Below are 13,428 nucleotides of genomic sequence, written 5' to 3' on the forward strand. Positions count from 1 at the left end.
TTTACCTTAATAGTGTTCAAAAGTCATAATCTATATAGCAGTTCATGAAATCCAGTCTTACAAATTTACTGTCTCCGATGGACACACGTCCAGATCATCCGCTCTCAAAACTCCGCCATTTCTCTCCCCACATCCACCACTGCTGGCGGCTCACCTCCAACTGCGCAACGCTACGTGCTGTTAACAGCCAACTCCCCAACACTACAATAGCCAACAACAATGCAAACCAGCCACAGACTGCACACAGCACAGCCAGTGATTTTCATACAGAGCGTACGTGGCGTTACCAATAAAAAAACCAAACAGCCTACTTACAGTGTCTTCAATATAAAAAGCAATTGGTAAATTCTCGCCCATTTCTACTATCGTCCCATGTAATGTGCCACTGACATCACATTAAACTGATTTAAAGTAATGTTGTGGATAAGAGCAAGAGAGCTGCCTTGGAAGTCTTAGGCAAGTAAAAAGGGCGTCAATTTGGACACTTAGGCGGATAGACTACAGTTCCTACAGCCTATTGCCGAGGGACCCGAACACAATGCTCCTCTGCAGCCATCGGCACTCCTTACCCCTTTTTACCAAATGTAGAGGCTGCTCGCCGTTGGATTAGCCTGGGAAGAATCGGGATCAGTTGTTTCAGGTCATTTTCTCTTATGTTGTACTGGAGACGTATGGTCGGTGGCTCAAAAGAAAGTTCGAAAGGCGAATACATAATGCCATCATCACCCCGTTCTTCTCGCTCAGTTTTGTTCAGTTTTTCACAATCCTTGTTCAATTACGTCGTCGTTCGTGAACCATTTCCACTGTCGGCGGCTAGCTGCAGTAAGGCAATGTGATGTAAATAATTTGGTTTGTGTTTTTGTGTGTGTGTGTGTGTGTGTGTGTGTGTGTGTATATGATCACGCAGTTTCCTTTGTACCGTTTCATTCAATTTCAAGTCACTCTTTTGCAGACAGCTCGGTGCAATATTGAACACGGATCTAGTACTCCGTAATAAACTACTGTTTTCAGTGAGAAATATGTCTTATTATTGCACTCATTTCCGGAGTTATCTAATACCTTGTAAGGCACGGTCACTGTGAGGACAATAATTATAGGGCACGCACTTCTCCTGTAGGTAGACTAACAAGTCGGCATTTCTCGTGTATAGCTTGGGTGTGAACTAACTTCACTTGCACAGCACCTTCACCAGCTGCCACCACTCACGTAATCGACTCCTCCTCCTCCTCCACCACCAACGTAACACTGCAAGTAAAATAACTAGAGGCAAAAATTCTTAAACTGCTGCACAAATACAAACACTATCAGCACAGACATTTTTTTCTACAGGTATATTTGCATCATGACACATATTATATAGCGTGATTCTCAAGATTTATTTTTCTCCATCATTTAGTATTTATTTCATTTGTTTTATTGTCATTTATTGTGAAAACAGGCCAGTATCTTTAATATCTTGGAGAAGCACCAAGGAAGGATGAAACAGGCATTCAACAATGGAGCAATTTTAACGAAATTTACATTGTTAGTTTCTAACGTATTTTTTTCCTGCTCTGTGGTATTTTTTTTTTTTTTTATAATTAAGACTTATACATCTCTGTAGCTGAAGAAATTTCCATTCTCCAGACATACTGTGTTCCATGATTCAATGTGCGATTCTGGTCTCGCTATACGGTTTGTTAATTTTAACCACTCATGAGTTTTTTTCTACTTGAAAAACTAATAGGTACAAAGAAACATTAACATTTATCTTTTGAATCTGCAGCTCTTGTCTTTGTTTCCGTGACTGCAGTTAAATTATAGCATATACGTTCCGCATTTTTCCAAACACGCTGTTTTTTCTTTTTAGCCAAACATGTTTCAGCACCTCCGTGCCATCATCATTGGATTTTTGTTTATTGAAAACTGTAAAAAGTGAACATATTTTGGATTGTAACTGGTCTCACAAAGTGAGGCCTAAAGAAAGTTTTTGTTCGTTTTGCTTCTTACCGTGATTTTACGTTGTATGTTTTTGCAGGACCAACTGTATGGTATCCTGCATTGATAGCTTGTCATCTGCAAACCAAACGATGTAAATGTGAATTTCATCGGCGGGTTAACGCCTCCCTTGATTTTTAAAAACAATGATTTTGGTGTGTCGGAATGTTTTGCGTGTACATTTGTTTGTACTCATATTTTGTTGTGACTGATCCTTCTTCTTTTGCGTTCTAAGGACACTGTACACACAAATTAACGTACTTACTATGTGTGTGTGTGTGTGTGTGTGTGTGTGTGTGTGTGTGTGAGTGTGAAGGCAATAGCAGAAGACAAACAAGTTTTAAATGAAAACACTATACTCTGTAAAGGAATATTATTTAACACATTAAAGGAACTTTACAGAAAAGGCAACACAAACAGTTAAAGGAGCTTACACACACACACACACACACACACACACACACACAAACACACACACACACACATACACGCAGAAAGACAGAGAAAAAGTAAACAAAATTCAAATTCGGCGCCAACTTCCTCGGGATCAAACGAACGCCTACGTGGTTAGGAAACACAACATAGTGCTCACTGCGTTTTGCTAAGTAAAAAGGTGTTTATAAAAAAGAAATTACACAAAGTACGTTAATATGTGTGTGCAGAACGCAAAAGGAGAAGGATCAGTCACAACAAAAGGTGAGTAATAACAAATATATACGCAAAACATTTTGACACGCCAAAATCACTGTTTTTAAAAATCAATGGAGGTGTTAGCTCGCCGATGAAATTCATCTTTACATAGTTTGGTTCACAGATGACAAGCTATCGGTGCAGGACACTATACAGTTGGTCCTGCAAAACCATGTAAAGTAAAATCAAGGTAAGAAGCAAAGCGAACAAACACGTTCTTTAGGCCTCATTTCGTTAAACCAGTTACAACCTAAAATATGTTTTACAATTTTCAGTAAACAAAAACCCACTGATGATGGCACAGAGGTGATGAAACATGTTTGGGTAAAAAGAAAAAAACAACATGTTTGATAAAAGGCGCAACATTAATATTTTGACAGAGTATTCAACAATGCCACTTCAGGACCATACGAACTTAAAACTCAAATCACAAAAACTTCTAAGTAGATTTTATACGCTAATTATTGTCATGCGAAACTCCGTGTCGTATGAGTTTGTATATCTCACAAGCAGTATTACGGTCCTTATTTCAAAAGTTGTCTTCCACCTTACTGATAAGTATGACCCTTAAGTTAAGTCAGAATCTGGTAGAAGAAATTCCAGATGGAGAACTAGAAACAGCATTGCGATGAACGCTAAGATTTATTGCACGTATCTCCGTTTGTTTCTCCAGAGCTCTCTGTTGTACCTGCTGATAAACGAGTTGACTCCGACGTGTGGGAAACTGAAGATTGGTGGGAAGGTGTCCTACGCGAGCCAGGAGCCGTGGATATTCGTGGGTACCGTGCGGCAGAACATCCTGTTCGGACAGCCGTACGACAGGAAGAAGTACAAGCGGGTGGTGGAGGTGTGCGCCCTGTCCAAGGACTTCGAGCTGCTGCCGTTCGGCGACCAGACGCTGGTGGGAGAGAAGGGCATCACACTCAGTGGCGGGCAGAGGGCCAGGGTCAACCTCGCCAGGTACGTGTAATAGTTTCCGGGGTGCGTATGTGGTTTTCCGCGGTGACATTCTTGGAAAAATGTGGCGTCGGTGCTCTGTGGCAGTACTCCTAAGAGCACTGTTCCTGGAATATAAAAAATTCCTTGTGATTGAGGTACCAATCACTTTGGTCGGTCCGTAAGTACGATTTCAGAACGCCCCACAGAGCACCGACGTCAAATTAAATATGGAGATTTTCACAAATCTGGTGTTGCCGAACAGCCTCACTTGTATACAGCGTGATTCAGGTGCCCCTATCGATATCGTTTCACGCAACCCCCGAAGTTATAATTGACCTTCAAAAACCACGCTGAGATTAGCATAGTCTCTCGATCGCTATGCGCAAACTGTTAGTGCTACAGAGAAAAAGGTACATGATCTTTTTATAGAAAATTTAATATAGTTAAATTTTGTACTGTGATACGTTTTCGCCTGAAACCGCATTTTTCGAGTTATTCAAGGAAAACGTACAAAGACGACCTTCAAACGCACCCCCACTCCCACACTCATCCCTCAACGATCAGAATATCTATCATACTGTTTATGGAACTTCTTCCTTCCACCGAACAAAAATTTGCGACTACTCTAATTATTCCCCGCGTTTGATTTCGTTTGGTCTTTACTGACTTGTCTTATTACGCTAATGGCTTAGGAGAGCATTTACAGATTGTAAAATCGACGTTTGTGTAAATTTTACCTAACAATTTTGTGAATTTTATCAGCATAAACTAAACAATTACGTCGTCGTATTTTTCAGGCGTTGTGACCACGAATCTACTGTACTTTGTAAGAGTTAATGTAGGATTGTATTGTCAACGAATTAGTTTTGACGTAATGTTTACAAAAATAGTTTTCTTTCATTGCATTCATGGTCACGTTTAAATTAACAATGTTAACGAAATACCGTCTATATTTTTGAGGCAATAGCCCATTCATCATTGGGATCGAATAGTCAACGTAATTAGTTTTGACATAACCTTTACAAAAGTCGTTTTTCTTTCTTTGCACTCATGGTCACGTTTAAATTAATAATGTTAACGAAATACCGTCTATATTGGTGAGGCAATAGCCCATTCAACATTGGGATCGAATAGTCAACGTAATTAGTTTTGACATAACCTTTACAAAAGTCGTTTTTCTTTCATTACTCTCAGGGGCACATTTAAATTATTAATGTTAACGAAGTAACCGACTATATCGGTGGCGTAATAGCCCATTAAAGAGGTCGAGTATAAGGAACAGTTCGTGTAGTCGAAAATTTTTGTACAATGTTAGGAGGGAGTGCCGTGAAAAACGTAGTAGAAATCATGAGGTGAGGAATGAGGTTGGTAATGGAAGTGTATATCAAGGTCATTTTTTTAACTTTCTTCAGTAGCTCGAAAACCACGGGCTCCAGAGAAAATGTATCCCTGTACAAAATTTAACTAAATCAAATTTCCTAATTCTGTCGGACTAATAGTTTACGCGTATGACTTCTGAAATTTTCCCGGCGTATTTCTTCTTCTAATAATTTCCGGGTATGCAACCGGATCCCGTTCGACATTCTGCCACGATATTTCGGCCCAGAGACGTCCGGCCATCATCAGGTGAGTACACAACTACTGAAGAGCCCAGGTGCAGTCGCGGTGTTTATGCCGAATCTCGCGCATGCGAAATGTACTGGCATCCTACAGCGCATGCGTCAGGTGTTGACATGCGCAGCATAGCCGAGTTGTACGTGCTGCCCTCGGTGGTGAAAATAAAGGTTCATCTAGTCATTGAGTATCGAATGACACTGTCGATTCCGCTGTGATTGTATAATTTTAATAACAGGATTCCAATTTTTATCCAGCTGAAAGCCGTTGTCACGATTTATAAGATTATTGGCAAGATGTATTTCCACTGATTCCTTGATTACGGGATCCCAAAAACCGAAAACCGGGGCTAAAATTTTTGTTCCATTGTATTCCATTGAATGCCCCAATGAAATACAGTGCTCTGCTACTGCCGATTTTGACGGTTGCCGCAGACGGGTGTATCTTTCGTGTTCTATACATCGTTCATGGACAGTTCTTGTCCTTTGGCCAATATATGCAGAGCCACATTCACAGGGAATTTTGTAGACGCCTGCTTTCTTCAGTTGTAAATCGTCTTTAACGGATCCAACCGGGGCCCGGTTCTTTGCTGGTGGACGGAAGATAACCTTGATTTTATTTTTCTTCAGTAATCGGCCTATTTTCGAAGACACATTCCCGGCGTATGGAAGGAACGCAGTTGATTTAAAGTCGTCATCTGCGTCCTCAGTGCGTTGCTTCTTGTTATGATAGTTGCGCATGGCCTTCCTTATTTGGCGAGAAGTGTAGCCATTCTCTTTGAAAACCTTCTCCAAGTGTTCTAATTCTGCGTGGAGGTTTTCATCATCCGATATTATATGCGCTCGATGTATAAAGGTACTGAGAACACCGGCTGTTTGTGCTGGGTGATGGCAGCTTGACGCCTGGAGATACAGATCTGTGTGAGTCGGTTTCCTGTACACAGAATGTCCTAATGACCCATCAATTTTACGGCGTACTAGCACGTCTAGAAATGGTAAAGTGCCCTCTTTTTCAATCTCCATCGTAAATTTGATGTTCTCATGTAATGAGTTTAAGTGATGAAGGAATTTCTCCAGTTCCTGTCTGCCATGAGGCCATACAGCAAGAGTATCATCTACGTACCGCCAGAAGACCGTAGGCTTTAAAACAGCAGACTCAAGTGCTTTCTCCTCAAAGTCCTCCATAAAGAGATTAGCTACCACAGGCGACAAAGGGCTCCCCATGGCGACGCCGTCTGTTTGTTCAAAGAATTCGTCATTGAATAAAAGTACGTTGAGAAGAGTATATGTTCAAACAAGGCCGTCATTTCTGCACTGAAAAAGTTACCAATAAGATGTAATGATTCCATTTAAGGCACTTTGGTAAAAAGTGAGACCACATCAAAGCTGACTAATAAATCCGAGCTGCTAAGCTTAACTTCCTTCAAGCGACTGACAAAATCTTCGGAATTACGTATATGGTGGCAACACTTACCCACATACGGATTTAGTAATGAAGCCAGATATTTTGCTGTAGAATAGGTCGCAGCACCAATATTACTCACTATTAATCGTAGTGGGGCACCATCCTTGTGTATCTTCGGAGGACCGTAGAGTCTTGGTGGTACTGCATTGTGTGGTCTCAATCTCTTGATAACTTGTTCAGGTAGAGAACAGTCGTTCAAAAGGGTAGTAGTTTTCCTTGATATTCGGCTTGTTGGGTCCTTTTCAATTCTACGGTACGTAGAATCATTTAGCTGACAATATATCTTCTCGTTGTAGGCTTCTCTTGTCAGAAGAACTGTGGCGTTACCCTTATCCGCAGGCAGTACGACTGTGCTAGTATCTTCTCTCAGGCTGCGGAGAGCAGCTCTTTCAGCTGGCGGGATGTTACTCCGTTGTAGCACACATTTCAACAACGTTCGGCAAGATTCACGTCGAATTTCGTCTGCAGAATCCACAGGGAGACGTCTAATGGCTTCCTCAATGGAACTGATGAAATCCGTTAAAGGCAGTGAGGCAGGTGTACGAGCGAAGTTTAAACCTTTCGCAAGCACTGACATCGTCACATCGTCAAAAGATTTCTCCGTGAGGTTCACCACGGATCGTCCAGAGATAGCTTCTTGCGGCTTTCGTGTTACGAGTTGGCTAAACTTCGCACTTTGCCTGTTCGTACTGTCCCTGTGAGCCCAGTCTGCCTTGGCCCAGGATACACCGTCAATCCAGTCCCAACTAAGGGAAGAACATCTTGCTGCAATCTTCAGATGTAAATAATATGGGGAGCCCTTTGTCGCCTGTGGTAGCTAATCTCTTTATGGAGGACTTTGAGGAGAAAGCACTTGAGTCTGCTGTTTTAAAGCCTACGGTCTTCTGGCGGTACGTAGATGATACTCTTGCTGTATGGCCTCATGGCAGACAGGAACTGGAGAAATTCCTTCATCACTTAAACTCATTACATGAGAACATCAAATTTACGATGGAGATTGAAAAAGAGGGCACTTTACCATTTCTAGACGTGCTAGTACGCCGTAAAATTGATGGGTCATTAGGACATTCTGTGTACAGGAAACCGACTCACACAAATCTGTATCTCCAGGCGTCAAGCTGCCATCACCCAGCACAAACAGCCGGTGTTCTCAGTACCTTTATACATCGAGCGCATATAATATCGGATGATGAAAACCTCCACGCAGAATTAGAACACTTGGAGAAGGTTTTCAAAGAGAATGGCTACACTTCTCGCCAAATAAGGAAGGCCATGCGCAACTATCATAACAAGAAGCAACGCACTGAGGACGCAGATGACGACTTTAAATCAACTGCGTTCCTTCCATACGCCGGGAATGTGTCTTCGAAAATAGGCCGATTACTGAAGAAAAATAAAATCAAGGTTATCTTCCGTCCACCAGCAAAGAACCGGGCCCTGGTTGGATCCGTTAAAGACGATTTACAACTGAAGAAAGCAGGCGTCTACAAAATTCCCTGTGAATGTGGCTCTGCATATATTGGCCAGACGACAAGAACTGTCCATGAACGATGTATAGAACACGAAAGATACACCCGTCTGCGGCAACCGTCAAAATCGGCAGTAGCAGAGCACTGTATTTCATTGGGGCATTCAATGGAATACAATGGAACAAAAATTTTAGCCCCGGTTTCCGGTTTTTGGGATCCCGTAATCAAGGAATCAGTGGAAATACATCTTGCCAATAATCTTATAAATCGTGACAACGGCTTTCAGCTGGATAAAAATTGGAATCCTGTTATTAAAATTATACAATCACAGCGGAATCGACAGTGTCATTCGATACTCAATGACTAGATGAACCTTTATTTTCACCACCGAGGGCAGCACGTACAACTCGGCTATGCTGCGCATGTCAACACCTGACGCATGCGCTGTAGGATGCCAGTACATTTCGCATGCGCGAGATTCGGCATAAACACCGCGACTGCACCTGGGCTCTTCAGTAGTTGTGTACTCACCTGATGATGGCCGGACGTCTCTGGGCCGAAATATCGTGGCAGAATGTCGACGGGATCCGGCTGCATACCCGGAAATTATTAGAAGTTTACGCGTAGTGAGCGAGAGAATATGAAAATATCTCACGTGATTTTTGAAGGCCAGATGTAACATTGCGGGTTGCATAAAACGACATGTGTAGGGGCAGTCGAATTACCCTGTATACACGGTGTCCCAGGATTGATGGTCAATATTGAGGGATACGACGCGAACGATCATTTGAAGCAAAAATTTCATGTAAATATATGCTCTATTAGATATGGTTTCCGAGATAGGACACATTTAATGTACAGTGTTACTTATTTTCTGTATTATATCAATATATTGTCTCGTTTACAACAAATGTTTTACTAAGTATCAATCGAGAACTACATATTTTTAACTCACTCATATCTAAGCATTATCGTGTACGTCGCATTACAGCTGTTTCACAATTCGCGGTAAGTGTCCGAATATCATATCGTCAGCTTCACTGCATATGTGCACTCTTTGGAGAACATGTGCTGCTTGTCTCAGCGCCTCTGCACGTCCCGTAATGAGGGCAACAGCGTCCATGATGCGGCCAAACCGTTCATCTCGCGCATTGAGCTTTCGTTTTTACATATAAGACTTCATCCAACCCCACAAACAAAAGTGAAATGGCGATCTTGGCGGCCAGTTAATCATATCAGTGCGTTTTTTTCATCCTCCGATCGGTCGCAAAGTGGAAATCACAGTGAAAGTAAAAGAAATGTTTTTATTGCAACATTTAGTTACTACCTTACATAGTCGCCGCCTTGAAGTAGACATTTCTCATAGCGTCGTACCTAGACACAGTGCGGTTTCTGAGCCTCATTTCTGATTCGAGATTGTCATGGTTGCCACACATGCGAGACTTGAAAGCCAGAACCCCGAAGGCACTGAACATCATCAAGTGCCTCAACCACAGGTCTTGGGGAGCGGACAGAGTGGATCCCCTCCAGTTTTATCAGGCTTTTGTGCACTTGCAGCTGGACTATGGGTGCACGGTGTGTGGGTCAGCGAGGCCCTCTTATTTGCAGAAGATAGTGCTTGGCTTTGATTCGTTCACGGATATTCAAAGCGGTTAAACCGACTGCTCACGTAAAGTGGGAATTTCAGGTACTAGTGCCGGTCCGACACAAATTTTCATTGTCCTCATTCCTTTATACTGTCGATGGCCGTTCGTATTCGCAACTGCTAATACAGTTAGTGTATTTCATAACTGCTGTAGTCGCCGCAGTGTCTGTTCCTTCGGACATGCATGCTTGTCTGAAGGAACACTATATCGTTCTCCTTAACAATACAGACACTACAGTATCGTAGTTAGAGTATAGTACCGAAATTGAGGAACAAGCAATGACAACGTTTAGTAATGGGCAAACCAAACTGCATGACGTATGTTCTGTATCTGTTTTGCTTGCTGAAGTGCTGAGAAGTGAGACAACATTTCAAAACATCGACATTTATTTGTTAGAGAAACTATGTACATACAAACACCTCAAGCAATAGCTACAGAGGAATAAATGGAGGCTGTTTACCTTATCCACTATGTTTTTAGTAGTTATACTAAAAAACGCAAACAACGGCATTTCTCCTCTAGCGAAACTGATCCTCTCACTTAAAAAGTTACTTAATGGAAATTGCTTTGTTAACTTACGTTCTTATTTGTATACATTATGGGTGTCACCTCTGTTCTGTTATTATAAAACCTAAATAATTTCTCGCTTTCAGATAGCTGACCTCGCTTGTTTAAGAACACTGAATGAAGAAAATATCCAAGTCGTGATGGGACATTTGCAGTTTACCACGAAAACAAAGTATAATAATTTCGTTCAGGAAATATTTGAACCACAGAATCAGAGTCTAGTTCCCTTGCTAAATTATATTCAGATGACATGGTTCCCAAATCTTTGACACGTTGTTGATGCACAGTTGATCTGAGACAACTTTATCGTCACTGGAAGAGTGTAAGATGTGCGCAAAGCTGCGGCAAGGAGCTTAAAATTTCAAGGTTGTGCGTAATATCCAAGATTTCACATAGTTCCAAAGTAAACTATTTTAATTTTGAAGTATGCAGATATTTAGTTTCATCCTCTAAATATGTTGTGACATCATTATGATACTCACTGATTAATAACTTGCAGACCTGAGAAAAGCGATCAGCTATCTTCTTTGAGTATTTCCATAAAACCCAAATGTTTCATCCAAAATCGTATTTCATATTGGGTTTTTAAATTAAGCACTAGATTGCTAATAATGACACAAAATACACGTATCTCGAATAAATCTTCTGAATTCACACCTGTCACTTCATTCCTGGCTTCATCATGAAACGATTTCCTCTTCTTATTGCTCACCTCTGAGAATTCAGGATTGATGTTAATTGCTCTGGTAACAACTTTAGATCAGGGAGCATGATGTCCCAATCCTTGCGAAGATATGTTAACTCATCTAATAAGCTCTCAGAGTGTCCTACCGAAACATCAGTGATAGTGTTTCGAGTTTGAAATAATTGCTTCTGTAGTCAACTGGTACCAACAGCTTTAGCTAAATTGATGCCATTATTAAACACTTGAATGACCTCATAAAATCCAAAACACGCCATACCACAGAACGTATTTTAGCTGACAATTTTACTTACTGAGAGTATCAACAGCAAAGGCAATGTTATCCATGTAAGCTGCAATAGCTATTGCAGCATCAACCCGACCATTAGACGTGGAATATAAAGAACTTCCAACTCACTGTTTCAAAAATTACCATAGTTGTGGACTGCTACTGAACAAGTAGTAAAGAAGAATCACTCTGAAAAAAATATCTGCTTCATCACAACTCTCAGCTGCATTAACTCCACGTAAAGCAATGACAAGTATACACAGAAAAATTTCGAAGAGGATTTCACTGAGAAAAATATGTCTGAGCTACTTTGTAAGACTCTCTAATATTATTTTCGTTATCATACCTTATCTGCAGCATTAACTAAAACGAACTAAGTGTTTCACAGGTGTTGATCGAATGCACTCTCGTTCTCTGATTACAATCTACGAATCCCAGAAACTGTTCAATTATTTCATATTCATCAATTTCCTTGTTGAAGTAAATAAACGCAGAATGAATGTTATTTCTTCAGTATGATTTGAATCAGGAATCACCAATAACTGAATAATATTTCTCATTTTCTCTTTCCAAGATGGCCTCCTGACATGATGGGCACAAATAGAAATAAATTCATTCTATCACTTGACAGACAATGCGCTTGTAACTGATTTCCATTTTCTTGTTGCGCTCTGTCCTTGCTAGTGGATCACAGTGACTTAAGAGATATTTCGAGAAAATTTCCATTTTTTGGAAATCCTATTTTCTGAGCTGAATCTCTGAAGGCAAAGTCTTTTTGACCATGAAATAATGTCACATGATGTGTTACGAGAACTCCCACGTAAGTTGGCTATTCTACAGAAGAACAAAAGAACATTACCTCTTTACTTCAGGGCATCACACCTCTTTCATATCAATTTATTTCTTCACTTTTACTGTTCTTGCAGGATAACTATATAAAAATAGAAATATTTTATTATGTGTTCACTCTTGAAAGCAAAATATTTTCTGTATACTCGTTTTTCGTGTAAAATCACGTTGTGATGAAATCAGAAATGCCTTCTCTTTGAATGCAGTTGGCAAACCTAACAAATTATAACGACATTTAACAGCTGTTACCATGCAGTTTGTCGAGGAGATATTTTTGGTAGGATTTTCAAGAAGAAAGCGCCTTCTCGACTGTATACAAGGAGGTTTTGGCGCAGTTTGTCTGAAGAAAATATAGTGCATTCAAGATTAAACACGAAATGTAATTGTACACGATGGTTTTAGAGCACGATGTCTAATGGAAATGTATATCATTCAAGATTAAACACGAAAGGACATGGTACGCAACTGGCCTGTATGACTCATAAAACTGAAGAACTGAAGTAGAAGTGAAGAGTTAGTATGGTTATGCTGTTGGTGGGGTAATGTTCTTTTAGTTATTATATGACACAAAATTTATTTTACAACTGCAGTCTGCTGTTTGCCAATTTCTCATCCTGGGTGATCCGAGACCTTGAGAGAGTTGAAGCCCCTCATGAGGCGGGGGCCCCGGGGATTTTCCCCTCACTGCCCCAAACCTCCATTCCCTTCTCCTCTCGTCGGACCTGGTATCGGGTCATTGTTGTGGTCTCCAGTCCAGAGACTGGTTTAATGCAGCCCTCCTTGCTACTCTATCCTGTGCAAGCTTCTTCATCTCCCAGTACCTACTTCCCGACAAATATATACTCGATGTTAACAAACTTCTCTTCTTCAGAAAGACTTTCCTTGCAATTGCCAGTCTACATTTGATATCCTCTCTACTTCGACCATCATCAGTTATTTTGCTCCCCAAATAGCAAAACTCATTTACTACTTTAAGCGTCTCATTTCCTAATATAATTCCCGCAGCATAACCTGAGTTAATTCGACTACATTCCATTATCCTCGTTTTGCTTTTGTGATGTTCATCTTATATGCTCCTTTCAAGACACTGTCCATTCCGTTCAGCTGCTCTTCCAGGTCCTTTGCTGTCTCTGACAGAATTACAATGTCATCAGCGAACCTCAAAGTTTTTATTTCTTCTCCATGGATTTCAATTCCTACTCCGAATTTTTCTTTTGTTTCCTTTACTGCTTGCTCAATATA

The 13,428-nt window shown here is 40.8% G+C and overlaps 1 protein-coding gene across 2 annotated transcripts in view; it reads left to right on the forward strand.

Annotated features, from left to right (window-relative positions):
- LOC124776302 (ATP-binding cassette sub-family C member 4-like) overlaps positions 1 to 13,428 on the forward strand; it is a 380,895-nt gene that overhangs the window by 183,032 nt on the left and 184,435 nt on the right. For both annotated transcript variants that reach the window (XM_047251227.1, XM_047251228.1), the window contains exon 12: positions 3,341 to 3,627. In XM_047251227.1, the coding sequence (XP_047107183.1) occupies positions 3,341 to 3,627 (287 nt within the window). The remainder of the gene's footprint in view (positions 1 to 3,340; positions 3,628 to 13,428) is intronic.

This window comes from Schistocerca piceifrons, chromosome 2 (assembly GCF_021461385.2).
Source record: "Schistocerca piceifrons isolate TAMUIC-IGC-003096 chromosome 2, iqSchPice1.1, whole genome shotgun sequence".
Taxonomy (NCBI): domain Eukaryota; kingdom Metazoa; phylum Arthropoda; class Insecta; order Orthoptera; family Acrididae; genus Schistocerca; species Schistocerca piceifrons.